Source organism: Peromyscus californicus, unplaced genomic scaffold (genome assembly GCF_007827085.1).
Source record: "Peromyscus californicus insignis strain IS unplaced genomic scaffold, ASM782708v3 Scaffold_17__1_contigs__length_78620276, whole genome shotgun sequence".
Classification (NCBI taxonomy): Eukaryota; Metazoa; Chordata; class Mammalia; order Rodentia; family Cricetidae; genus Peromyscus; species Peromyscus californicus.
This window is the reverse complement of record NW_026294469.1, coordinates 63673847-63701843: the sequence shown is the minus strand read 5'-3', so window position 1 is coordinate 63701843 and position 27997 is coordinate 63673847. Positions and strand designations below refer to the sequence as shown.

The 27997-nt window shown below is 43.6% G+C and overlaps 1 protein-coding gene across 8 annotated transcripts in view; it reads right to left on the bottom strand.

The window, feature by feature from the left end:
- Dym (dymeclin) overlaps positions 1 to 27997 on the bottom strand; it is a 305354-nt gene that overhangs the window by 253319 nt on the left and 24038 nt on the right. For 7 of the 8 annotated variants that reach the window (XM_052742555.1, XM_052742554.1, XM_052742561.1 and 4 more), the window contains 4 exons: positions 27589 to 27779; positions 9957 to 10009; positions 8230 to 8323; positions 6911 to 7044 (listed from right to left, as the gene is read on the bottom strand). In XM_052742555.1, the coding sequence (XP_052598515.1) occupies positions 6911 to 7044; positions 8230 to 8323; positions 9957 to 10009; positions 27589 to 27779 (472 nt within the window). Of the gene's footprint in view, positions 1 to 6910; positions 7045 to 8229; positions 8324 to 9956; positions 10010 to 27588; positions 27780 to 27997 lie in introns of those variants that run through there. The other variant, XM_052742562.1, reaches the window with a different exon arrangement.

Genomic DNA, 27997 nt, shown 5'->3' with positions numbered 1-27997 from the left:
GGCGTGTGCCACCACCGCCCGGCTGAAATTCCACCATTAAGTTTTATATGGAAACTCTTAGAAAAGCCTTCGCTGTACAATCCCAGGCCTACCTGTGCCAGTCTCACTCAGGGACTAGTTCAAGCAGAGGAAAGTGAGCCGTGAAACCCTGCTGCCAGGGCAGCCGGAGCACCGCAGCTCGGGGCAAAACCAAAGCCAGTTGCACAGGAGAAAGGTGCCCTCCAGGGAGGTTAGCAGGTCAACACACCGTGGGCTTCACGGGGACTGCCTCCGAGTTCCAAACACTTGGAGCAGAGAAGGGAAAGGGGGTGGCTGTGTTAGAGGAACGGTGAGGGATCTGAAGTCTGTTTCTCAACACTTCCTATCTCACATTGTATGTCCCTTTGTTTACACTGCTCTCTTACATCTTCTCCACCACGTGGGCTCCATTCACCTGCCAGAGAGGCAAAGGCTGACCACAGGCTGTACACAGTTGGAGTCGGCCCAGGGCGGGTGGGCCGTCTCCCTCCAGAGGGCTCCCATACGCTTCATGGAGGACAGCAAATGTAATTCTTTTCTGTTTTGGTTCATTTGGTTCATGACAACATCCACTAATCTCCTGCTGTCAGTTAAATCCCAATGCCAGCATTCCATCAGCCAAGACAGGGCACCTCACTCCCATGCTTACAGCCTTTGCCCTTAATGGGCTCCCAGGAGGCTCCAGGGAGGCCTTACCAGGTGCGGCGCACAGAATATAAACTCACAATGTTAAACTGGGAGGGGTGGCCTCAGGACTGAGGCTGGAGAAGAATCTCTGCCTCTGACCATTTTCCAAAGAGCCCTGGGGAACGCCTCCGAGACGCCTGCCACTTCCAGACCCCAAGCCTTCCAAAAGTTCTGGAACAAGAGGCTTTCTTCTGGTGCTCTCCAAACACAAAGCATTCAGTACTGAACTCTCACTGACCAGCTAAGCTTTTTATCACTTGACTTTCTAACTTCTGAAATGTCACCACGATGCTCTCTCCTAGTAAGTGATGTACCTGTTTCCCCAACACTAGAGCTGTAGCTCTATACCACCAAGCTATACCCCTAGCACATCCACGGTTAATTCCTCAGTGCTGACTAGAGTTTTGAGAGAAAGCAAAGATGAGCACACGTGTAACCTGCAGTGCCTGAGAGCAACCCTCATAAAACTGTAAGTAAAAGAAAATAAGCATTTTCAAATACATTCATGTTGATCTATTTCATGCTTTTCTAGATCTGGTCTAACCTAGGCTGAAGCCACCTCTTCCTCTACCTCAGCACCCACACAGCGTCCACGGCTAGCCCTGGGTGGCTCTAGTGTCATCCCTGTACTCCCTCTCCATGCCCCTCCTTCCCGAGACTCTCCCCCCATCCTGCCCTCCTCTCAGCCTCCTCCTTACACTGTCCTATCTCCAGCCTCCAAAGGCTTTCCTCTCCTCTAAAAAACAAGAAAGGGTAAACAATCAAACAGACAAACAAGCCCACACACTTGTAAGGAAACTAACTGATGCCCACAGGGGCAGTACAGCTCCGACAAGGAGTCCCCTGCACACAACTGTGGCCTAAAGTAAGTTTTTCTGTACTTCTGGAAGTACAGAAATCTCTAGGACCCCAACATAATCAAACAGCAACCACAAGCAAAAACATGACTTGAATCCAGAGCAAAATCCTGTGTAGCAAGCACACCCCAAGGCAGTCCCACACTAAAGGGCGGCATCCACGGAGCCAGCAATGGGGGACTATGGGCGAGCAGTGGGAAGACAGGAACCTGAACCTAAGACCCCAGGTCAAGAACCCTGACAGAAGCCAAAGCCTTACAGCATCCAGGCCCTGGATCTCCTTGAAGCCTGTGCAGCTCCCCAGAGGAGACCTCTTAAGATCAAATGAATACATCAGCACTGACACATACTGAAGTAAACAACCCAGAGCTTACAGACAGATGCAAGCAACAGACTTAAGAGTTCTAAAGATTCCAAGTATTTGATATATGGGACATAACATACAAGACAAATATTAGAATTAACTTGATAAGAATGACACGTGATGCCAGAAGAAAGGGAGGAAAGCTCAGGCTGAAGGCAAAAGAAAAATCGGAATAATTTGGCAATGCTTCATGATTTTTGCCTAGGGCTGGCTTTGTTCCCTTCCATTAATTCTGAAAGGCATGAACAGTGGAGCTAGTCTCATATCATGATTTAAATTTGCTCTAACAGTCTGCTACCACATCAGACATAACCCAAGGGGAAATGCTCGAGTACAAAGTCCTCACAGAATATTTAATCTGAGAGCTACCAACACCCATGCTGCTCTCTTAAAGACTGCTTCACTGCAACACCAACACCATCCAAGTTACAACGGCAGGAAACCCCACACTGGACTAAAGCGATAATGCCTCACACTGGAACAAGCCCCGAAACCTAAGACGCCTCAGCTGACTGCTGGTCCCCTGCTTATGTAAACTCTTCAGACCTGTGCTGCTGCATATTATCCGTTCCCAAGCAGGCCTTCAGACGCACATGCTCAAACAGCAGCTGATACAGGGATGTTCTCGGCTACTGCATGATGAGAGTCCTTTTGTTCCCCATTTACTAATACTTGTGAAATTAGTGTGGCTGTAAAATTACAAATGTAAAGTTAATAAAGAATCATAAGAGGGCTTAAGTTAGTAATCAGAAGTAGAAACCTAAAACCAAAAACACGTAAGACTAGACTAAATACAAAAATATATACACAAGCCCCAACAGCAAGTCTTTAACCCTAACAAGACAATTCACTAAAAGTACGCTGGTGGAGCAGTGGCAGGGTCAGTGACCCGTGACAGAGTGTCACTGAAAAGCAATGCAAAAGATCCTAAATGGCTGCACACAGTAGTGCACGTATTTAATTCCAGCACTCGGGAGGGGGAGGCAGGAGGATCTCTGTGAGTTCAGGTCAGCCTGGTCTACAAAGTGAGTTCCAGGACAGCCAGGACCTCAAAGAGAGACATCATGGTCATCATCGTCGTCATCATCATCATCATCATCATCATCATCATCATCGACTAACTCCGTAAGACCGAAGGTACAAATATAGACCTATAATTCCAGCACTGTAGAGATGGAGGCAGGAGAAAGGAGCAAGACTAGGATACTTGCGATGGCAAGACCTCTAACAGGTCTATGTGGAGGGCAGCCTACCATCTATGAGCACACCAACTTTACTGATTATCAGACCACTCATGTAGTCTTTCAGTTCACAACTATCTTGATAGTGCTGATAATATAATTGGAAAAAATGTTATTTTTATACTGTCTCTAGATTAAACATCTCAGATGTACAACAAAAAACCATGCTTCTCAAGCTTTGCTAAGAGTGGTCAATGCAGGGGCAGAGGATATCAAGTAACAACTTTAGCTCCAAAATCAATAAACTGTATCTGTCAAGTGTATCACTCTCCTCTCCAGTAAGTATTAACAAATAAGATGACACTGTTAAGCCGGGTGTGGTGGCGCATGCCTTTAATCCTAGCACTCAGGAGGTGGAGGCAGGCGGATCTCTGTGAGTTCGAGGCTAGCCTGGTCTACAAAGCGAGTTCCAGGAAAGGTGCAAAGCTACACAAAGAAACCCTGTTTCGAGGAAAAAAAAAAAAAAAAAGGATGACACTGTTAAAAGAGACAATATGCACAGCTTTTAGGACAAAACACAAAACAAGTTCTGGGTTTACACTGAATGTGATTATGGTCTTACGCCCATGAGGATGAGCATTCATTCTATTCTCATGTCAGAACTCCACAGAAAGGTATTTTCTTAAGACTGATATTTTTAATTATGTATGTGTGTCTGTGTTTATGCACAAAAGTGCAGGTGCCTGTGGAGTCCAGAAGAGAGCTTTGGATTCCCTGGAGCACGAGTTACAAGGCAGTCCTGAGTCACTGAATGAAGGAATTAGGAACTGAACTTAGGTCCTCTGCTGCGGAATATTAACTATGTGAAGGTGTGTTATATTTGTTTCTGCTGCCTTTATTAACCATGTAAAGATGTGTTGCATTTGTTGGTGCTACATTTGTTTAATTATGTAAAGATGTGCTTCATTTGTTTCACCTTGCCTGGCTAAGGCATCAGACCTGATTGGTCTAATAAGCTGAATGACCAACAGGCAGGAAAGGGATAGATGGGGCTGGCAGGCACAGAGAAAAAACAGGAGGAGAAATCTAGGCTTGAGAGAAGAAAGAAGAGAGAATGAGGGAGAAAGAGAGAGACATTCTCAGGGCCAGAAGCCAGGCAGCCACCAGCCCGCCAGACATGAGAAGCAGTGAAAGTAAGATATATAGAAGGGAAGAAAGGTAAAAAGCCCTGCGTCAAAACACTGATGAAGAGAAATAGGTTAAGTTATAAAAGCTAGTGGGACAAGCATAAGACGAAGCTGAGCATTCAAAAGTAATAAGCAGTTTCCCTGTCATGATCTGGGAGCTGGTTGGTGGCCCAAAAGAAAAAGCCTGGTACAGTCCTCTGCAAGAGCAGTACCTACTCTTAACCACTGAGCCATGTCTGCAGCCCCCATGGGGGTGTGGGGGGGTGTTTTTTTCATGCCCAGTAGAACTATGTTGTGAGTATTATGGATCTCAAAACATGAAGATTAGCATAAAAACACTGAAGTACGAAATCCTGAATAAAAGCCCTATTCATGTCTCAGTACATATTAAAGAAATATAGAAATACAGCATGTCTGTAGGACTGGAGACTGTGTTAATTGGGAGGGGAGGGAAAGGAGGTCTAGCCCTCGATGTAGGCAGTACCATCCATGGCTTCCTGCCACCATGCCTTCCTGTACTGGATGGCACTCTTAATGGATGTGCCAGCCAAAACAGCCCTTCCTTCCTCACACTGCTTTGTCAGGTATTTGGTGACAGTAACAAGACAAGGAACAGATGCAGAGAAACGGCATGGTGACTGGGACCGCTGCTGTGACAAGCTCAACCACGTGGTTGTGGGCTCTTGGAACTGGTCTTCAGGAGGGGGACTCTGTGCCCAAAAAGCCCTTGATTTCTGTAAGCAGAGGTTATTCTTTGGAGATGACAAGGTAGATGTAGACCATGGATGCGGCTCATGAAGTTTCAGACAGGAACACAGACTGTTTCAGGAAGTGGGCTACAGGACATTCGAGTCATATTCTAGCAAAGAATCTGGCTTCATTTTGCCTCTGTCCTACGAACTTGATTGGGGGTGAATTCAAAGTTATGGGGGGCTGGGGAAATGGCACTGCAGGTAAGGGCACTGGTGCCAAGCACGGTGACTCGAGTTCAATCCCCTGGGACCTACATGGTGGCAGAAGGAGAAACACTCCAGCAAGTTGTCCTCTGCCCTCCACCTGCATGCCATGGCACACTCGAAAACCCAGACGCATACACAAATAAGTAAATGTAATTTTAAAAAGAATTTTAAGCCCGGTGTGGTGGTGCATGCCTTTTATCTCAGCACTTGGAAGGCAGAGGCAGGTGAATCTCTGATGACTCCATCATAAGCCCTAGATGCTAGGCATAGAGACACAGGATGTGGTGTTTGCCTTGCTTCATTTTGGTCTAACCTTGGTCCAAGGTGTCCTTGCTATGCCACCATTCCTCACTGTTCGAATGGGAATGTCTACTTTGTATCAATACGTATTGGAATTACTTGCATTAAGTAACTTGCCTTGACTCATAGGAGCTTATAGTTAAGGTATCCCCTTGAGTCTCAAAAGAAACTTGGAGTTTTAGACAGTGCTGAAACTATTAAAGACAATGGAAACCTTTGAGGATGGGCTGAATGCATTCTGCATTATGACATGGCTTTGAGTCTATGGAGATAAGAGGTGAAGTTTGTGGCGAAAGAAGTGTTGTGATTGAGGGCAGGTAAGGTTGTTTTACAGGTAAAGGCACTTGCCACAAAAACCTGACAACCCGAGTCAGATCCCCAGATCCCACAGGGGAAGGAAAAACCCCAAAGTTGTCCTCTGACCTCCGCCTGCACGCCATGGCACGGCATGTACACACACATACGCACACAGTGACAGGGGCTGGAGAGATGGCTCAGTGGTTAAGAGCACTTGTTGCCCTTGCAGAGGACCTGGATGCGCACGGTGGCTCACAACCAGGGGACTCAATGCCCTCTGATCTTCCAGGCACGTGGTGCACGTACATTCACAGAGGCAAAACACACACACATAAAATAAGTAAGTCTAAAATTATAATAATACATGTTAAGTGATACGTTCAAGCTGACAAGGAGTGGACTTTGTGATACGTAATACTGATTGGAGTTGACAGGAATCACCCAGTAGACGAACTTTCGGGCCTGTCTGTGATAGAGTTTCTAGATTAGGTTTGGTAAGTGGGAGGCACCATTCCACGGGCTGCGGTACCCGATCAAATGAACAGGCAAAAGGCAGTTGAGCACCTTATTGCTTCCTTATTGCAGATGCAATGTCACAGCTGCCTCAGGCTCCTGTCGCCAGAACTTCCCCACATGATGCAATGTCCTCTCAAACTCTGGCAAAATAAAGGCCAGAAAGTCCCTGTTCAGTCAGGTGTTTAAAGTAATAAAAAAGTCAGGTGAGGGAGATCTTATTCCTGTTGGCCTTTTTAAGAAAGAAACATAGGGGTTACTACAGGAGAACCTGAATTCTCTAAGTTAATATTTAAAATACTGGGTGTGTATCATGTGTATGTGTGTGTATGTGTGTGTGCACGTGTGCCACAGTGCACATGGAGAGGTCAGAAGACAGTCTGGTGTGAGAGGCTCTTTCCTTCCACCTTCCCATGCATTGGTTCCAAGACTGAACTCAGGTGTCAGGCTTGCACTCTCGGGAGGCAGTGCCTTTACCCACTAAGCCATCTCGCTGGCCCCCAATTCTCCTTTGAATCATAAAATCTGCAGTTTATCTGTTACTTACTGTAACTGCCGGGAGACTTCTCTTCATACATAAAATGAAGCTGTAGCTCCTCCTCAGACATCTCACAGATGAACACTTTCAGCAAGCAGCAAATAATAAACAAAGCATTATGCGTCTGCCAAATGAAGATGTGGCTGGAGAGAAAGACAAGAACCACCTAAGACTCAGTGTTTAACCACAAACAAGGTCAGTTCGTTTCTAGTGCATGACGTCTTTGTACTTTATGAATGGTTTTGCACAGCCTACTTAAAACATTAAGACAATGTCTGTATCTTTCAAAGGTTTATAATTATACTGAACCAGTGGCAGCTACCGTATTTTCCCTCAGATCACATTCTGTACACAGTGAAATCTACTTAATTAGAACGGTTACAGGCACTTGTATAACTGCTTTGTCCTTAACTTTACAACTCTCCCACATGAAAGCAACTGAGACAAAAGAGAGCTAAAACCATGGTAGCATAAAGAGAATACTCACAAATATACAATGTAACCAAAAGGAGACATCAGTGGCAACACAACACAGTGCTGTTATTTGCATTAATAACAGGAAAACTTTAACTGTGATATATTTGTTTATAAGCGGGGCAATGAATAATCTTGAAAATACTATCCTTCTAAAACAGATTTATAAGAGGTAGCATGGTGGTTCACAACTGTTATCCTAGCACTTGGAGGCTTACAGCATCAGCATGCCATGACATCAAGGTCCAGCCTGGGCTACAGAGTGAGACTTTGTCTCAAACAAATAAACACACAAAGTCAATGCCCCAGTTATAAACAAGAGGCTTCCCCTGATCCAGTATTTAGGACAGAAAAGCATTAGATGTGGAATGAGATCCCATTGGTCTAAGTCATCATTTAAACTAGATTAATAACGATAATGAAAAATGATGATAGAAGGGAACGACCCTTTATGATAACAATCACATCACTGCAAAGGAGGACAATGACGGATGAATATGAGCAAGTAAATGACACCGTCTATGAAAATGTCACCATAAAGGCCACTTTATATGCTAACTACAACAAGAATTCATTAAAATTAATTAATTTTTAAAACTGAATCAAAGAATAATTACATCATTACTAAACTTTTCTAAAGATCTAATTTTAATAATTAACCAAAAATGCTGAAATCGAATTCCTGAATCTCACACCAACAATTTAAGACACTAAAATAAAAACTTTTACTTTTTTTCCCCTCTTCATAAAGAGTATAAATCCTTCACAGGGATCATAACCTACTTCCCCTACCAAATAAAAACTGCCCCTCATAGCGCTAAGTACGCCGCAGTGCCGATTCAACGGCAGCTTACTTCTGGCACTCCGCTGAAAGCCTGAGCTCTCTGGTTCTGGAAAGGAAGACCTTAGTTAAGGCACCAAGATTTCCCGTTCGAGGGTTGTTTTCAACTGCAAGAGACAAGAAAGGCATTTAAATAGTTAACACTGAGCATATCGTACCATTTATAGAACGTCAAATTGAAACTGCCCACTGACCACACTTACTGACAATTTCACATATAATTCAGAAAATAAGCAATGAGAGAAAATGCTGCCCTTAGTCTATGCTGGCTAGTTTCATGTCAGCTTGACACAGATAAGTGTCCTCTGAGAGGAGGGAGCCTCAGATGAGAAAATGCTTCCATAAGATCTGGCTGTAGGAAAGCCTATAGAGCATTTTCTTAATTAGTGACTGATGGGGAGGGCCCAATCCATTGTAGGTGGTGCCATCCCCGGACAGGTGGTCCTGGGTTCTATAAGAAAGCAGGCTGAGCAAGCCCTGAAGAGCAAGCCAGTAAGCAGCACCCCTCCATGGTCTCTGCATCAGTTCCTGCCTCCAGGTTCCTGCTGTTTGAGTTTCTGTCCTGACTTCCTTCAGTGATGAGCAGTTAAGTGTAAGCCAAATACACCCCTTCCTCCCCAACTTGCTTTTGGTCATGGTGTTTCATCACAATAATAGAACAGTGACTAAGACACAGTCTTAATTACAAATATCAAAATTTACTTATGAAGGAAAACAGCAGAAGAAAGTGTAATCTCAAAGGAGGTAAGAACCACTATTACTGTAATTTTTCATTCCTTTTGTATTTTTTAAAAAGTATTATTTTATTTTACATATGTATGGTTGGTTGGCCTGCACATATATATACACATCATGTGCGTACCTGAGAAGACCAGAAGAGAGCATTGGATCCCCTGTAACTGGAATTGTAGACTGTTATGAGCTGCCATGTGTGTGCCGAGAACTGAACCCGGGTCCTCTGGAAGAGCAGTCAGTGCTCTTAACCACTGAGTCATCGCTCCAGTCCAATTTTACATATTCTTATCTATTGGCTGTTCCTTGCTCAAGGACACATCCTTTCCACTGACTCAAATCCTTAGCTATGATCAAGGAACTGGGCTTAAGAAGCCACTGTCAGGCAGCATGACAAGTCTGAAGCAGGACACTAAGAATGGGACAGGAGACCACTTAGTCCACAGTCTACTTCTCCTGCTGAAGAAAGCTCACAGGGTTTAAGTCCTGGGTGCAAAGTAAAATCCATGGCAGTGACCAGCACACGGTCATTTTCATGACCACTGATTTTCAATGTAAATGTAAATTCAAGAGTCATGGATGCTGCTGGACCAGAAATGCAAACACGGAAGCACACTGGCCTGAGCTGCCAGGATTCATTTCCATGAAGATCTGGAAATTGTCTATCTATGTGAGCCTTCTTAACATGCTGAAGAGTATCAAAGATGGAGTTCTTCAGAAAATACTTTTAAAAAACAAATGCAGGTCTGCAAACACATACTGTAAAAGACTGACTGTACAAGGGAAGCCAGGTGTGGGGCACCTGCCTGAAATCCCAGCAGGGTCCCTACTACCACCACAGTCATGGACAAGGTGCACTGACCCAGTGGTACAAAGCACCAATGAGTCAAATAATGACCGCTGTCATCCTCACAGTCAAGACTGTCACTTCATTCATTCATCTCACACTGTCATAACTTTAACAGACATTTTGAAAACCTGCCTGCTTTCCTCTCCCCCACACCTTACCCAGAGACTTGCAAACTGAAATGGTTGCCTCTTCCAACAGCTTCAACTCAGAACTGCAGAGACAAAAGAAGAAAGGTAGTTTATTACACAATGCTAAATATGTACACACTAATGTAATGGAATGTATCAACTGAAAAAATAAACTAGAACAAGCATATGGTAAACAAGGTACACAATAAAATTAGCAATATAAAATAAAGCTTCCACTTTCAGTGTAGTTAGGAAATTTACTCTAATTCTCAAGATATTAGAGAGAAGAGCTTGCGGTGACCTACCTTTCAGGACCTGGGGTGGGTAATCCAAAACAGAACACAAGGCCCAGGTTCCAAAGCAGCACTGACCACGCCCTTACAGCAGTCACTCAGAGAACTGACATCGTGCTTAGGAGGTGAGTGGGGTGCGGACTCTCAATACTGTCAAATGGCTGAGCGAAAGACAAGAGTGGTGCTGTGTGCCTGGAGTTCCCAGAATTCAGGAGGCTGAGGCAGTGTTGCCATGAGTTCAAGGCTAACCTGGACTACGTGAGCTACACAGTGAATTTCAAGACAGACTGGCCGTCTCAAACAATAACAAAAATAAATAAATAAATGAAACAAAAAGTGAAACAAAGCAAGGAAAGAAAGAATACAAGCTTCAGTGGGCCACAGACACAGAGAAAAACAAAAGCCAGGCATGGTGGCACACACCTTAAACACCAGCACTCTGGCAGGCAGAGGCAGGGGTATCTCTTAAGAGTTTTGAGGCCAGCCTGGTCTACATAACAAGCTCCAGGACAACCAGAGTAATATAATAATAATGATATAATAATCTCCAAAAAGCAAACACACACACACACACACACATACAGTAGTGAAAAGTTTGGGGTTTTTTTTTGGATTCCCCATGGAACTAACTTTGCAGACTAGCCTGGTCTCGAACTCAGAGATCCACCTGTCTCTGCTTCTAGAGTGTTGGGATTAAAGGTGTGCAACACTACTGCCCAGCTTGGTTTTTTGTTTGTTTTGTTTTGTTTTAACTCTACAACTCAAAAGTAAAAATAACCCCAAAACATCCCATTTAAAAATGGGCAAAGGATAAGGCTAGGCTGGGCATGGCTGTGCAAAGGACAGCCAAGACTATATAGAGATACTGTCTCAAAAAAAAAACTGGGGTTAGGGGGTGTACAGCAGAAAAAGAGAGATGGGTTCAAGACTAAGATTACCAGCTGTTCTTGCAGAAGACCATGGGTTCCCAGTACCCACATGTCAACTCACAGCCACAAAAATAAATCTTTTATTTACTTGTTTGTTTTGAAACAGTCTCTATACACAGCCCACACAGAGATCAGCCTGCTCTGCCTCTATAGTGCTGGGATTAAAGATGTGCACAACCACGCCCAGCTTTTTTTTTTTTTAAATGTGAATGCAATGGTTTGGTGCAGTGACACATGCCTTTAATCCCAGCACTTGGGAGACTGGCAGATCTCTCTAGCAGAGTTCAAGGCCAGCTTGGTCTACACAGAGTTCCAGGACAACCAAGGCCATGGTAAGACCCTGTCTCAAAAAAAGAAACTATTAAAATATAGGAATTCAAAAAAAAATAAAAATTAAAATTAAAAAAAAATATATAGGAATTCAGAGACATGGCAAGCACAGAAACCTTGCCATGTTTGGGACATGGAGGCCAATCAACACAGGTCATCTTCCAGAGCTGTAGTTAGTGATCTTAACCACTGAGGCATCTCCCTGGCCACCAGGTCAAGAAGTGATCTGTTTAAATATGTGTTAAATGTTTCAAAGGTGTTTGTTTGCAAATGTAAAGAGTCTATCTTTTTTTAATCTATTGTTATTATTTTACATTGTGTGTGTGTGCAGGTGCCCACAGAAGCCAGATGTCAAATCCTCCTGGAGTTGGTGTTACAGGTGGTTGTGAACTGCCTGGTGTGAGTGCTGGGACTCAATCTCAGGTCCTCGAGAAGAACGGGAACTGTGCTTAACGGCTGAGCCATCTCTCCAGCCCCAAGAATGTATCCTCCAAAGCTTTAATTCCTCTCCTCACAGAAGGATCCCACCTCCTTTGCAAAGCTGTTCGTTGTGGCTCACCGGGCAGCTAACACCTGCTTTTCTGTGTTGAGGCTCAGGAAGCCTGGCTCTCCTTACACACAGCTGTCCTAGCTCCCACCTGAGCAATCACTTTTGGGGGAAAGCACCCTCAGTGCCCACATTTATGCTCCATGAAAACAGGGCTTCATTCCTCATGCACCTCCACCTTGCCTGTCCACCTGAAGAAAATACCTGAGTTACTCACCCAGTGAGAGTCACAGAGCTCTGTTGCTGGAGGCCTGCAGTTTCTACGCTCTGAATGTTACTTTAAGTGTCTGTAAAGCAGTAGTAGTTCTCAACCTGTGGGTTGTGACCCCTTTGGGGTAGCATATTGGATGTTCATATTATGATTTGTAACAGTAGCAAGATTTTAGTTATGAAGTAGCAAAGAAATAATCTTATGGTTTGGGGTCACCACATGAGAAACTATTAAAGGATCGCAGCATTAAGAAGGTTGAGAACCACCAGGTAGTGGTGGCTCATGCCTATAAATCCCAGCACTCAGGAGGCAGAGGCAGGTGGATCTCTGTGAGTTCGAGGCCAGCCTGGTCTACAGAGCTAGTCCAGGACAGGCTCCAAAGCTACAGAGAAATCCTGTCTCGAAAAACCAAAAACAAAAAAAAAAAAAAAAAGAAGGTTGAGAACCATGGCTGTTCAGGAACTCAAACGGGCACACTGACTGCTGTAATAGAATTTCTTTCCTCTCATCCAGCCACTGTCCAGTTGTCTAAACTTCTCAGGCATTTAGGAATAATGTGCTTTGTGTCTGCTTTATTCAGACTGTTCTGTAACTGTTGCTGTCGGACTGATGGCATCACTGACAAGAACTGCTTCAGGACTCGGTATGGTTGCTTATCTAGAGTTCAGTTTGGTAGAAAAATAGATTATGAGATTATGAATTTTAAATACTTATCTCTTATCTATCAATTAAGTTTCCTAGTTGACTCCATATATGGAGTTCATGTACAGAGTGAGTCTGAAGTAACTTGAGTTAGGATTTGCTGCCTCTTGTCCCTTTTTGCATATTTCCAGTGTCTCAGATCTGACTTCAGACACATTTGGTTTCTGACTGTAACTGTACTTGTCTTGGAAACTGGCATATTTCTGAAGTACCATTTTGCTTGTATTTACTTCAGATATAATCTGTTGGTTGCCTCCTGCCAGAATAGCTGAGCTGCTGGGTGTAGCTGGGCAGTGGGTGGCACATGCCTTTAATCCCAGCACTCGGGAAGCAGAGCCAGGTGGATCTCTGTGAGTTCGAGGCCAGCCTGGTCTACAGAGCGAGATCCAAGACAGGCACCAAAACTACAGGGAGAAACCCTGTCTTGAAAATCAAAAAAAAAAAAAAAAAAATCTAGTAACACTCCATTAAAACTGTAGGAAGGAATTCCAACAGCAAGAATATGGATGTCTCTGCAGACCTGGATTCCAGAGTGGACACCATCAAAGCATGTCTATCAAGCACACCACCTCATAATTTAACTACTACCATCAACGAACAGAGCGACCACACTGCACTAATTAATTAGGGATTTCTAATTACTGCCCAGTTAGGAGGAAGCAAAGTGGAGCCTGACATAATGGAGGGTCACTCTGAAGCCACATCGCAGTGTCAGGGCTCTTTAGCTAGCTGCATGACCCAGTCTGAGAGTCTCAGTGTCCTTAGAGCCAAGCAAGGACGCCACCATCAACAGTACAGTTGCACAAACCACAATGCAACATGTAAAAAGGACCCAGCACACAGCTCAGTGTGAAACTCCTAGTCCTCAGCTACAAAGGGCACTCACAAGTCAAGTTTTCATGTATTTATTCCTCATACGCTCACAAATAACTTACCAATGCTACACTGTCTTCTCCCACTGGAGAAGAGGGAAGTATATCACATCAGTTAATAATTTTGAAGTGTTCAAACATTTTGAAATCATATCAAACAACTATAGGCAAAGGTTAATGGCCCACACCTATAATCCTAGCACTTAGGAGATAGTCTGAAGAACCATGAATTCAGGCCACTGTGAGCACCTGCACTCAAGTGCATATACCATCACACAGACTCATACATAAACATAATTTAAAAATCTTAAAATAAAAAATGAAATCCACTGTTGGCACACAACTTTAATCCCAACACTGAGGAGGCAGAGGCAGGCGGACCTCTATGAGTTAGAGGCCAGTCTGGTCTACAGAGTGAGTTCCAGATCATCCAGGGCTACACAGAGAAATCCTACCTCAAAAAAACAAAACAAGACAAGACAAAAATCCAGACACAGCCAGGTGTGGTGGCACAGGCCTTTATTCCCAGCACTGGAGAGGCAGAGGCCGGCAGATCTCTGAGTTGGAGGTCAACCTGGTCTTCTACATAATGAGTTAGGAGACAACCAGGGCTACAGAGTGAAACACTGTCTCAAAAAACCAAACCAAAACCAAAACAAACAAACTCACACATGTGAACATATATAAACAAAAACAAAAAGAAGAAGTTAAATAAGACCGAGGCCAGAGCACATCACTCTGGATACTTTAAACCTCTTCTGTGTTAAATCCCATGTTACCATCCTCAGGCATGACAAACATCTTTACCCTTTTCTGCAAGAATGGTCTAGAGAGCAGAACATTAAAATGTGACAGAAAAAGTAAAAATCTGACCAATAGAAAGTGAAAAGTTGTAAGAAATGTTTCATTATAGAGATGGATTATCAACCATGTCAGCCACTAAAGGAGAAAAGGTTTCCAAATGTCATCAGCCACAACTCTGGACAAGGCCTGGGTGGATGGATCTGCGGGTCCCCTGCGGCCTCAGGGAAAAGTCCGCCTTCAGCTCAAGCTTGAAGAAATAAAAAGGCCAGAGCTCAGTGTTAGGCCACCCATTGCCATCAGGCCACAGAGTGCAACTGACGAATGTCAAGCAGCTTTCCAAAACTGAGAAAACAAAAAGAGTATTTTTGGTGAGGAAGGAAAATCATACTTTTATATAAAGCCTGTAGTTCAAGAACTCAAGTTTCTACCACCAAAGTAAACATATAACATGGGTCATTGAATAAACCAAATATTCCCTTTAACTGTCATATATGAAGATTTGCAAAAATTATTTACAATATTTTTTAGTCAACTGGTGTTAACGGGTCAGACAGATGAGTTTGCAAATAAAAGACAAGTAGCAAATAAAACACAGGCAGCACACTGAACTAGGGACTTCAAGGAATATATTTTGGTGCCAAATGCAGGCCCCGAAGCAAGTGTTTGTGCCCCTTTAGTGATTTCTAGCACCCAACACACTTCCCTTTGTCCACTCAAGCTCTCCTTTTCTACCAACCCATCTTCACCTATGCAGACTGTGGGTCTGCATTTACAGAAATCAGTAGACTGTTGAGCCTCAGTGTTGGCCCTGAAGAATTACAGAAGGGAAAAAGGAGATGGAATAACAAATAATCTTGGAAAGGACTGGTACCCATTTGTGACAAAATGCCAGCACATGTTGGAGGAATGACTCAGCGGTGAAGAGTACTCTGCCAAAGGACCTGGGTTCAGCTCCCAGCACGAACTTTTGATGGCTTACTTTAGTGTTGCCCTCTTCTGGTCTCCATGGACACCCACCTACACATGATGCACATATAGGCTCATGTGCTCATGTGTGCACAAATAACACACACAAAGAGCAAAGAATACCTTTTTAAAAACAAATAACACTGCAACCTTTTAAAAGTCTTATGCTCTCAGTCAGGCGGTGGTGGCGCACGCTTTTAATCCCAGCACTCAAGAGGCAGAGGCAGGAGGATCTCAGTTGAGTTCTAGGTCAGCCTGGTCTACAGAGAGAGTTCAGGACAGTCAGGGATACAGAGAGAAACCCAGTCTCGAAAAAATCCTGAGTTCAATCTCCAGGACTACAGCAATAAGTAAAAAAAACACATCATGTTGACATGCAAATGAATCTGCTTTAAAAAAAAATACCTTACATTCTATTTATCTTTATGTATACTATTCAAAGTTCTGTCACCCTGACTGTTTCATTTAAAATAAAGGTGACCAAGGAGCTGGAGTAGCTTAGATTTACTTTTTTTTTAATGTATGAGTGCTGTCTCCATGTACACCTGCAGGTCAGAAGAGGGCATCAGATCCCATTACAGATAGTTGTAAGCCACCAGATGGGTGCTGAGAATTGAACTCAGGACCTTTGGAAGAGCAGCCAGTGCTGTTAACCACTGAGCCATCTCTCCAGCCCCCAGACACTTTCTTGTTCAAGTAGATCTACATAACACCAACACAGAAACACTACAAAGCACACAATGTCTGTATACATGTAGAAGAAACTGTATCATGGGGTCCTGCAATGATGGCTCCATGGCTGAGAGCATTTGCTGTTCGTTCCCAGCACCCACGTGGCAGCTCACGACCATCTGTAATTCCAGACACAGGCGTTCTGACACTCTCTGGCCTCCAAGGGCAGCAGGTACATCTGTGGTGAACGTATATACATGCATGCATGCAGGCAAAGCACTCAAACCCATAAGAATACATTTGAAAATATCTTTTAAAACAAAAATATGTATCATGCATATAACATGTTATAAAAATTGTAACTTGGGGCTGGAGAGATGGCTCAGAGGTTAAGAGCATTGACTGTTCTTCCAGAGGTCCTGAGTTCAACTCCCAGCAACCACATGGTGGCTCACAACCATTTATAACGAGATCTGATGCCCTCTTCTGGCATGACATGCAGACAGAACATTGTATACATAATAAATAAAAAAAAATCTTTTTAAAAAATTGTATCTAAGTCATAATTACAATCACACAAACAATGCAAAAGATAAAAGAATTTTTTAAAAATGAATTTAAACACGGCAAGGGGAATGATAGGTTGACAAGTGACTATTCTCTAACTGTATGAAACCATCAACTACAGTGTATTCAGGAAGCAAACCTCTAAATTATACATATTCTTTCACTCACGGCTTCCAGCAAATTAGACTGGCTGTATTTCACTTTTAAGGCACACCAGTCCCATGTACAAATGGTAAAAGATGAAAAGCTCATGGTTCAAATCTCTTAGAGAAAGCAGATGTGCAAAAAAGCTGTTGGGGGAAATTAGAAGAGAATTCTGAACACAGATTTGCTGAACAAACCATAATTACAATGTTTTTAAAATAAATACTAAAACTGTTTCCAGCCCTTTCACTGAAAATTATCACAGAATGTCTTAAAAACTGACACTTCACACCAATGTCATTTCCAGCCTGCAATGTGCCCATTCTAACAAATATGCAGTCTCTGTCAGTGTATACACAGGCCTAAGTAAATCAACAAGTGACCATTCAGAAAAACACAGAGGCATTTCTACGGAGGAAATTACAGAAATCATTCACAAAACTAACAAGAATCAACCCATTCAGTGGTTAAACTGCGGGAAGGTTAATGTTTTCAAAGAACCTAGTCATAGTAAAATTTCAAAGGCTAAAACTGCATATAAATTTGCTGCAGAAATGTTTAATGCATCAGGCAAACCAAAAAGGTGTTTGTATTCATGTGATTCACAGACAATCTATACGCTGCCATTTAGCTGCCAAAATCAAAGGCCTGGAACTATTAAACTGTCAAAACTGCAATAACCACCATACTGGAAAACATTGCATTTATTTTCTCATGAAAATAAGAGAAATTAATGGCTTTAAAATTTAGTTTTTAACAGCACGAGAATGCAGCCAAGGGAGCAGTGGTAAGGCTGTCCTGGCCCCTTACTCCAGCACTGGGACAATTCGTGGTATCCCCATTTAAGTGTTCAGTTTAAGGGAGTAATCAGTCCTAGACAAGCCCACTTAGCTTCCAAAACCTGTGCACTGAAAGCTATGAATGAAGCAGGGAATGAAAGTTTTGATGCAATGTGTGAAAGCTGAACTTCCTCAACCTGAGTGAGACCACAAGGAAAGCTGCACGCTGTTTACTCCCTTAAGCAAACAGCTGGATGAGTTACTTATGTTGCCATCAGAACAAACCTCTGATGAAAGACATGAAGAGAAGAACCTAGAAACCAGTTTAGGAGCTACCCATGGCACCTCGGCCAGGCAGCCTATTCCTGTATATGCTGTACAGATGCGTGCCCAGAAGAACGAAAACGCAGGGACAGGAGCAACTCAAGGAAGACAACACTTTCCTCAACACGTGTTTCTTTCAGCCAGTCACTCCTGAGCTAATTCAAGTCTCTGCTGGTTCTCAAGTGAGGAAACACATTCAAAAACTTTAAGGAAAGATCACTTGGCCAAGTAACCTGACCAGAGAAGACACACTCCCCTCAGGCAAGGTAGAAACACAGGGCAGACTGCCTCTGCCTCCCGGCAGGGCTGCCCACAACAACACTCAAGCACGGGATGTCTGGGAGTATGACCCACAGCTTTGCACAAGCTTGAAATGTGGATATATAACCTCACAATCCTCTTCTCGAAGATCGCCAGATCATTTTATAATGCAGCACTCTGGCCATTGTTTGAAGCTCAGTGTGATGAGTCCACGCTTCCGAAGGAGCTGGTAGCATGTGACGATCAACAGAAGTCACCTCTGGAGTTCTAGAAACTGGGTTTCAATGTGGTCCTTACCAACTAGTCACTGCAACCATGCACCCCCTCCTAAGGGCTCGGTCACAGACATGAGACCAGTAACAGATGTGAACTAACTGAAGACACAAAGGACAACTGGAAATGTGAAAGACCTCATAAATAACTAATAAATTGATAGTGTCTACATTATCAAAGACTCATAGCAGAATGTTCTTAGTTTTTATAATACAAGGAAAACCCTGAAAGAAAAACCAAAGTGGTAACTGGAACTTAACAATGCTAAGAGAAATGGAAGGTCATTGTGTATAACAAAGTTAAGTTTTAAAAATGAGGTGTGGTGAGGTAGAGACATACAATGGGTATTACTCAGTCTTTAAATCTGACAGGTGCTACAATAAGTGTGAAACCTGAAAACAGTATGCTAAGTGAGAGAAGCCAATCACAAAAGGCATACATTACATGACTCCGGCTATTCCGGTTACATAAGATCCACAGTACGGGCAAACTCATAGACAGAAAGTAGCACAGAGGTTACCAGGAGGCACGGGGAGCAGCAAGGGGAATTCGTGCTATTTAATGGACAAGGCATTTCTGTCTCCTGGAAATAAAGGCTTGGGGGTAGTTACACAAATACATTAATGCAACAAATTTACATACCAGTAACACCACATCACGTTTTGTAAAAAAATATATACAAAATATTAAAAGGGACATGTGGTATTTGTAAATTGACATGGTTACTTTAACTTTTGTATATATATATATATATATATATATATATATATATATATATATACATTTTTTTCTTTTTTTTTTTTTTTTTTTTGGTTTTTCGAGACAGGGTTTCTCTGTGTAGCTTTGCGCCTTTCCTGGAACTCACTTGGTAGCCCAGGCTGGCCTCAAACTCACAGAGATCCGCCTGGCTCTGCCTCCCGAGTGCTGGGATTAAAGGCGTGCGCCACCACCGCCCGGCTGTTTCTATATTTTATAACTTTTCTATAATTAAAGATTAAATATTGGGGCTAGAGAGATGGCTCGGCAGTTAACAGCACCAGCTGCTCTTCCAGAGGACCCAGGTTCAATTCCCAGCACCCACATGGCAGCTCACAACTGCCTGTAACTCCAGTTCCATTACAGGGGGATCTGATATCCTCACACAGACATATATGCAAGTAAATAATATAAAAATCTTAAAAAAAAAAAAGATTAAATATTTTGTAGCTTGATCTGCTTGGGGGGCCCCCTGGCGGTAGGATTAGAATCTATCCCTGGTGCATGAGGGGGCTTTGTGGAGCACACTACTATGATGGGACACCTCATGCAGCCTTAAGGCAGGGGGAAGGGCTTGGACTTGCCTCTACTGGATGTGCCTCCCCATGGGGAGGCCTTGCCTTCTTGTTGGGGGGAGTGGGGGGTGGTTTGCAAGGGAGGCTAGGGAGTAGGAGGAGGGAAGAGGGGAATCTTTGTAAAATGAATAAAAATTTTTTTCTAAATAAAAAAAGATTAAATATTTTAAAGGATCATTTTAATGGTAAAAACAACCATAAAGAAGTTATCTCCTTACACAATGAGAAATGCATAGAGACTTGGTTACAAGGAAATTTATCATACTTCTATTTTTATTAATGAAAAGTGAGAAACCACTGAAGTAGTCAATGCTAGTTAAATAATTTAAGGTTATTCATTAGAGAGACAAAACCATTGAAAAGGGAAACACTGTAAACTATAGAATATGATGAAAGCGTTTTAACGGCACACTAAAAGCACACACAACCCATGTCAGCCCTAGTTACTCTTGGTTGCAGGTTCTTTCCTTGTTTAGGGTTCTTCCTCTCTGGATTTAAGTTTTAAACGTGAACATGCAGTCCCTTGGTCAGAAGCCGCTGTTCTACCTTATCTCAGCACCATCTAGTGCCCAGTGCGTGGAATAGTTCTCATGATGTGGCAGACGACGGGAAAGCACCTTGCTCACACTCCAGGTCTGAGCTCATGTTCTAAACAGCTCAACAACCATATGGCCAACAGGCACACTGGCTCATGCCTATGATCCTAACGCTTGGGAAGCAGAAACAGGAGGATGGAGAGTTCCAGGCCAGCCTGAGCTACACAGCAAGATCCTTTGTCTTTAAAAAAGAGAAAGTTGTATGGCTTCCAATAAAGTGTTCATCAGACAACTAGTTCAATTTATGTTCATTCATCAGTTTCCACTTTTAAGACAGCCCTTGCTATTCTGAACTAATACTAAGTTCCTTGAAGAAAAGGAGAATGCAACTCTCCATAATCTACAGCAGTGGTTCTCAACCTGTGGGTCGTAACCCTTTGGGGATGGTATATTAGCTATCCCACATATCAGATATTTACATTATAATTCATAACAGTAGCAAAATTATAGTTATGAAGTTGCAACGAACATAAGTCGCAGCATTAGGATTGTTGAGAACCACTGTTCAAGGGTATCCTACAAACCTATGAGGTCAGGATCACTATTTCCACTTCATACAAGCAGTAATGGCCTCGATGAATTTAGGTAGCATGCTACAGTGCACAAAGCTAGTACGCGGCAGAGCTGAGCTGCAACAAGGTCAGTCTGGCCCCAGACCTATGCCTTGCCTCACTGCCCTGCTCTCAATCACTGCACTGTGCATAAAGCAACCCCAGTAAGAGACACAGGCTGTTACTGTGTTGCTCGGCTCTGCTCTCCAATCTGAAACTTTAAGTTTTAATGCTCAATCCAAGCTAGGCTTGGTGGTTCACACCTGTAATCCTAGCACTTAGGAGACTAGGGCTGGAGGATTATAAGGTCACAGCCAGTTTGGGTTACAAAATGAGACCATGTCTAAATAAATAAATAGACGAGTCTATGCAATGCTGTTACTTGGGTAGTCATTTTTCATAGAAATGTAGGATTTTCACTTCGAGACAAGAGGAGGCAGATTTCGATTTTTGTAACTTTCATATCCTTCAGAGTTTAAACCACAAAAATACACATTTTAGCAAACAAATAAGTAAAATTATAATTTTTTAGTTCCATCTACAGACACCACAGTCAATGCTGGGAGGGTCCTCGTCTTCATTCCTGATATGTATGTTTCACCTTTTACAATCAAGTTACAAAACAACACAACAAAAGATCTCATGTTCAACTACATCTGTACCTTTGCCTGGAGTCACAGCTATAACCACCCTCTGCACACGCAACCCACAGGCCCTAGACTGGAGGCACCTGCACCATCCATCTTCTTTGGAGCTGTTCTTATTCTGGCTCCTTCCAGTTTCTTCCAGAACCTTCTGGAATCGTCGCTGTCCACCCAGCATACCCACACTGCCTCTCTCCCACCTGTCTGCAGCGTGCCTACCTGACTCTACATCCGAGCCGTCGTCCATGCCTCTTTATCTGTTTAGACTGTGTTCCAGAACGATAAAAACTTTCTTGTCAACAAGGAATTTTTCCTGAATGACAAAGCATCACAAAGTGATGTACTCAGAATGTCAAATAAGATGAAAGCATGGTCATGCCCTTCCTGGTTAAAATCCTTCAAGAGATATTAGGACAAAATCTAAACAACTTTAGTGTTCTGTAAAATCTCAAATCTTCCCAACTTCCTCCCCTCACCGCTTCTCAGTTCTTCATGTTCTCCTAGGGAGTGTGATGTTCTTGGATCGGGCAGGCTCCCTGCACTTCCATACAGTCTTTATCATGCTTCATTCCATATAATAAACCCTGTGAGAGCACACGGTATCTTCTTCCTAGTTCACCATATGGCCTGAGAAACAAGCAAGCAAATGATAGAGCAATACACAGTGAGAGGCTACTTGGTCCTGCAGCTCCAAACGACAAGCACACATGTGAGCATGCGCGCACATCTTATACTTTTACCCCAGCGTATTCAGCTATCTACAAACCAAAATATAATAAATGCAGGCTTGGCCGGGCGGTGGTGGTGCACACCTTTAATCCCAGCACTCGGGAGGCAGAGCCAGGCGGATCTCTGTGAGTACGAGGCCAGCCTGGGCTACAGAGCGAGTTCCAGGAAAGGCGCAAAGCTACACAGAGAAACCCTGTCTCGAAAAACAAAAAAAAAAATAAAATAAAATAAAATAAAAAATAAATACAGGCTTATTACCGCCATTGTGTAGTTTAAGGGTTATGTCTTTCTGGGATCTATCCCCACCCACCATCCCAATGTCACTGTTTCTCATCCTGACTCTATCAGGTACTAGCTGTGTCCTTTTGGACAATCTGTTTAACTTATTTAGGACCCTGCTTGTCCATCTATAGAATGGGAACAACACCGAACATTACTATCATATGCAAAACACAAAGCAGTCCTTCTTCCCCGAGGGTGCATGATGCCCTTCTCTACTCTGAGAGGCCTTCTGCATCAGTCCTCCTAGGATTCTCTACTCTCTGGTCTCACGTTTCAAGGTCAAGCTCATAGCACAGCTGGTGCTAAGGACCCAAACTCGAGTCTTCACACGTGCGTGCGCGGAAGGCACTTTACTAACCGAGCCGACTCCCCAGCCCCTTCAGGTTTACTCTGAAGTTACCCGCTTGTTCAAACCTCGGCTTTATAAGCACTACTGATGAGGTGAGTTTTTTAAGCTACAGAACAATCACAGTAGGATTTGCCACCATGATTGGAAACTCTAACGCTTAAAACAGCTCACAACAAGGAAATAATAGCCAAGAAGGACTTACTACGTTTCTAAAACTTGGCATACATCAATTTTTGGCTGTAAAAATGAGCTGCCCCCCCTTGAAGATGGCAAGCATGAATCCAAGAAATTCCAAGAGTGAACAATTTCAGAAATAGCTGGATTTGGAGTTATCACTACAGAGATTCATCTTAGTTCTAAAAATTGATAAATAAGGTAATCCCAGTCCCTAGCTATTAGTCAGGGAGTATCTGCTACCTTAAAGCCTACTCAATCTCAACAAACATCACATACCTTTCCTGTTCTAGTTTGCTTCTCTGTTCCTGTGATAACACAAGGACCAAAAGCAACTTGGGAAATAAAGGGGTTATTTTTAGCTTACCCTTTCAGGTAACAGTACATTACTAAAAAAAGTCAAGGCAACCAGGCTGTGGTGGTGCACACCTTTAATCCCAGCAGAGGCAGGCGGATCTCTGTGAGTTTGAAGCCAGCCTGTCTAACAGAGTGAGTTCCAGCACAGCCAAGACTGTTTCACAGAAAAACCTTGTCTTGAAAAAACAAACAAAAAAAAAAGAAGAAGAGGAGGAGGAGGAGGAGGAGGAGGAGGAGGAGGAGGAGGAGGAGGAGGAGGAAAAGTCAAGGCAAGAACCTGGAGCAGAAATCATGCAGGGAGACTGTCTACTGGCTCACTCTCCTCAGCCAGTATTTTTAGAGTCCAAGCCCATCTGCCTGGGGATGCTGCTGCCCCCCACGGACTGGGCCCTCCCACATCAATAGCAATCAAGACAATCTCTTACAGACATGGCTACAGGTCAATTCAATTTGAGGCAAGTTTTCACTTGAGGGTCCCTCTTCCCAGGTGGCAAGTTGACAATAAAAACTGACCAACACAATCACTGAGGAACAGGACAGTCTCCGCCAAAAAAAAAAAAGACAAAGCATATGCCACCAAAATATATGCACTCTGCAAAGGAAGCCTCTGGATGGATCAGGCCCATAATCTACAACACATGGTACATTTATTCCACAGCTTTTCATAAAAAATCCTTTATGCTTTTCTCTATAAACTAGAACAAATTAGTATCTCACATAATAAGCACTAAGAATAGTAAAAGGTATTTGAGAAAAAGTGCAAAACACCAATATCAACAAATCACAAAACAAATGATAAAGCCTTAGTAGTTTAAACTGCACTGGCACAAGTGTGGCAAACGTGGAAGCTGGATCTTTATTAAAATATTTATTTTTACCTATGTGTCTATGTATATCTGTGTGAATCTGCACATGTGCATGTGAGTGCCCAAGGAAGCCAGGGGCGGGTGCTAGATCCTCTAGAGCTGGAATCACAGGCACTTGTGAGCTGCCTGGCATGGGTGCTGGGAACTGAACTCCGGTCCTCAGCAGGCGCAGTAAGCACTCTTGACCACTGAGCCATCTCTCCAGCCCCATGTTTTGTTTGGGGAGTTTTCTTTTTGAGACAAGGTCTTACTACATAGCCAATGCAGTACAGAACTTAACAATCATCCTACCTCTGCTTCACTAATTTACTTCAATATGCTTTAAAAAAAAGAAAGGAAGGAAGGAAGGAAGAAAAACCAGGCATGATTATGCACACCTGTAAGCCCAGCAATTGGTAGGTAGAGACAGGAGGATCAGGAGTTCAAGGTCATCAGCTGCTACCTAGAGAAATTGAAGCCAGCCAGAGCTACATGAGACCCTGCCTTTAAAAAAGAAACAGGCAGCTGGGTGGTGGTGGCGCACGCCTTTAATCCCAGCACTCGGGAGGCAGAGCCAGGCGGATCTCTGTGAGTTCGAGGCCAGCCTGGTCTCCAAAGCGAGTTCCAGGAAAGGCGCAAAGCTACACAGAGAAACCCTGTCTCGAAAAACCAAAAAAAAAAAAAAAAAGAAAGAAACAGGCAATGAATGCTACATAATGAAACCCTGTCTCAAAAATTAAAAACTCTACCAAAACAGAAATAATAAAAATATCTATTAGCTGATGAATGGACAAAGAAAACATATATGGATAAGGCAGAATATAACTGAGCAATAAGAAGAATGAAAAGTGTCTGGTCTTTACTTATCTGACCATCCTGTAAAGAAGCAGGTCAAAAGAGACCACATATATGATTTCATTCATAAATATCTAGAGCATTCAAACACGCTAAAGCTGGGGCGGAGGGGCTGGGGCGGAGGGGCAGCTCTAAAGTTACCACAAGTACAGCGGTGTAAACCAGTAGAAACTGATCACCCTGCAGGTGTGCAGGGCACAAGTCTAACAACAGTTCCCCTGGGCAGAAACTAGCAAGGCAGCAAGAAACAGAAGTCAGCCTCCTGAGGAAAAGAAACCTTCCCCTGCCCCTTCCGCTCCCAGAGGCTGCTCCTTTATCTTGGCTCCTCTTCCCCTTCTTCAAAGCCAGCAGGACCCAGGCTGACTCCGGGTCACCTCATATCATGCCACATCACATGACTGACATATCTTGACACATCACATGACTGACGAGTCTTCCCTCTGTTGTTGCTCTTGCTTTTTCAAGAATCCTTGTTTTCACACTGGCCCACATTGACAATACACACTAGTCTCCCCACTTCAAGGTCAACTGAGTGACAAGCTCAATTCCATCTCCTGCTCTCACTGCCCTTCACCTCATAACATTACACATTCGGAGGGTGGGGACTACACATGGACTCTTGTTGCATCCGCCTCGACCAGCAAGGAAGACGCGACGCCAAGCTCTTCTCCAAGCAGTTTATTCAGGAACCTTGAACAATCTTCTGACCCTGGGGAAAGCCATCTTCTTCTTCTCTCTCACTCTCACTCTCTCTCACTCTCACTCTCACTCTCACTCTCACTCACTTTCTCTCTCTCTCTCTCTCACATTCACTTACGCGCACGCGCGCCCTCTCAAAAGCCAGCCCACGCCCTTTATAGCCACTGGGCAATCAACCCCGTGGTGCCACGTGGACAATGCCGCTAGGGTCAGACATACGCAAGCAAGCCAGATTAGGTCCAGGTGTGCAGAAGCAAGCCAGATCCTAGCCTTAGCCAAATAAGGAGCATCTGCCATCGGGAAGGCAGAAGCCAGACGCCGCGCCATCTTTGAGGCACGGCCGTGCACGGCTCTCTACAGACTCTATATCAGTAATGTTTTTTAAAATATCTTTTGAAAAATCTAGCTATTGAGTTTATGAAAATACAACAGTCTAGTTATTCTACTTTACCATGTAACTATCCATTTTTTGTAACAGTTTATATGAGATACCGTTTTTACCTGTTAAATTAGCAATGATCAAAAGACAAGAAGAAAGAAAAGGAGCTGGAGACACAGCTCAGCAGTTACAGACACTCGCTGCTCCAGCACCCACTTCAGATGGTTCACAACCAACTGTGACTACAGCTTCAGGGAATCCTACACACAGGAGTGCACAGAGACAGAGACAGACAGACAGACAGACAGAGATAGCTCAGCAGTTACAGACACTCGCTGCTCCAGCACCCACGTCAGAAGGTTCACAACCAACTGTGACTACAGCTTCAGGGAATCCTACACACAGGAGTGCAGAGACAGACAGACAGACAGACAGACAGAGATAGCTCAGCAGTTACAGACACTCGCTGCTCCAGCACCCACGTCAGATGGTTCACTACAGCTTCAGGGAATCCTACACACACGTGTGCACACAGAGAGATAGACAAAGAGAATAAAATATTTTTTAAAGTCCAAAAGGTATGAAATTGACAATAGTGAGGAAAAACAAGGTCTCTGAGATACTGTGGTTCATTGCATAAATTGGGAAAACTTCCCTGGAACAACCTGGCATATCTACTAACACTACAAATGCACACACGTTCTGACCCAACAATTCCACTTCCAGGAATTCAGAGTGGAGATAAATTCGTATGCGTGTGAACTAATATGCAGAGCGCTATGAAGTAACATAGCATTAGAAACAGTCTAACGCCCATAAATAGAAGGCTGATTAAACGTATTTAAAGGCTACTCCGCAGCCATGAAAAAGAATAAAGCTAGATCTATATGCTTACTTCACTGGAGGGGAAAGCAAGGCAGAGGATGGTTTGAGGCTGGCGTTTGTATTGACAGTTCTTTAAGACTAAACAGGATGCGGAAATACCTACACACTGCCTCTAAGAACCACAAGAGCCGCTACTGGCAAATGCAGCTGTAAGGGGATGGAGGCACAGGATAAAACGGTTTCCGCCTTTCCCAGCTTCTGTAGTTTCTACTAACGCGCACGACTAGATGAAAGAACACTGGGAAGCAGCATGCTGACAGCCAGGCTCGCACAGCCTGCTACCGGGATTTTCCGTCTCCAGGAGAGTCTTACCTGCTGGTTGGTGCAGGAAAAGAAAACGAAAAGAGCTGATTCCAGAAGGGGTCGTTTTCAGAGACAGACTCAGTGCCTGACAGCTTTTGCAAGTACTCGTTCTTAGGAAGGTCACTGATCCTGCTGCTATTCGAGCCCATCTTCTGTGTGGTAGCCAACTCGTCCTCACATGGGCATGGCCACAAGACAACCTATTAAAATGGGGAGAATATTCAAATCGTTCCAAATAAACACCACAGCTTCCTAACACTGAGCTAGACAGACACATAAACTACACCTCCTCTAAAGGCACTCTTCATTTGCAAATACACTGAGCCTCGGGTACAAAATCCCAGGGGAAGAAACGGGATTATAACCTATCAGAGCCAGAACAAACACAAAAATGTCAATCTGTTTATCCCACATGTGA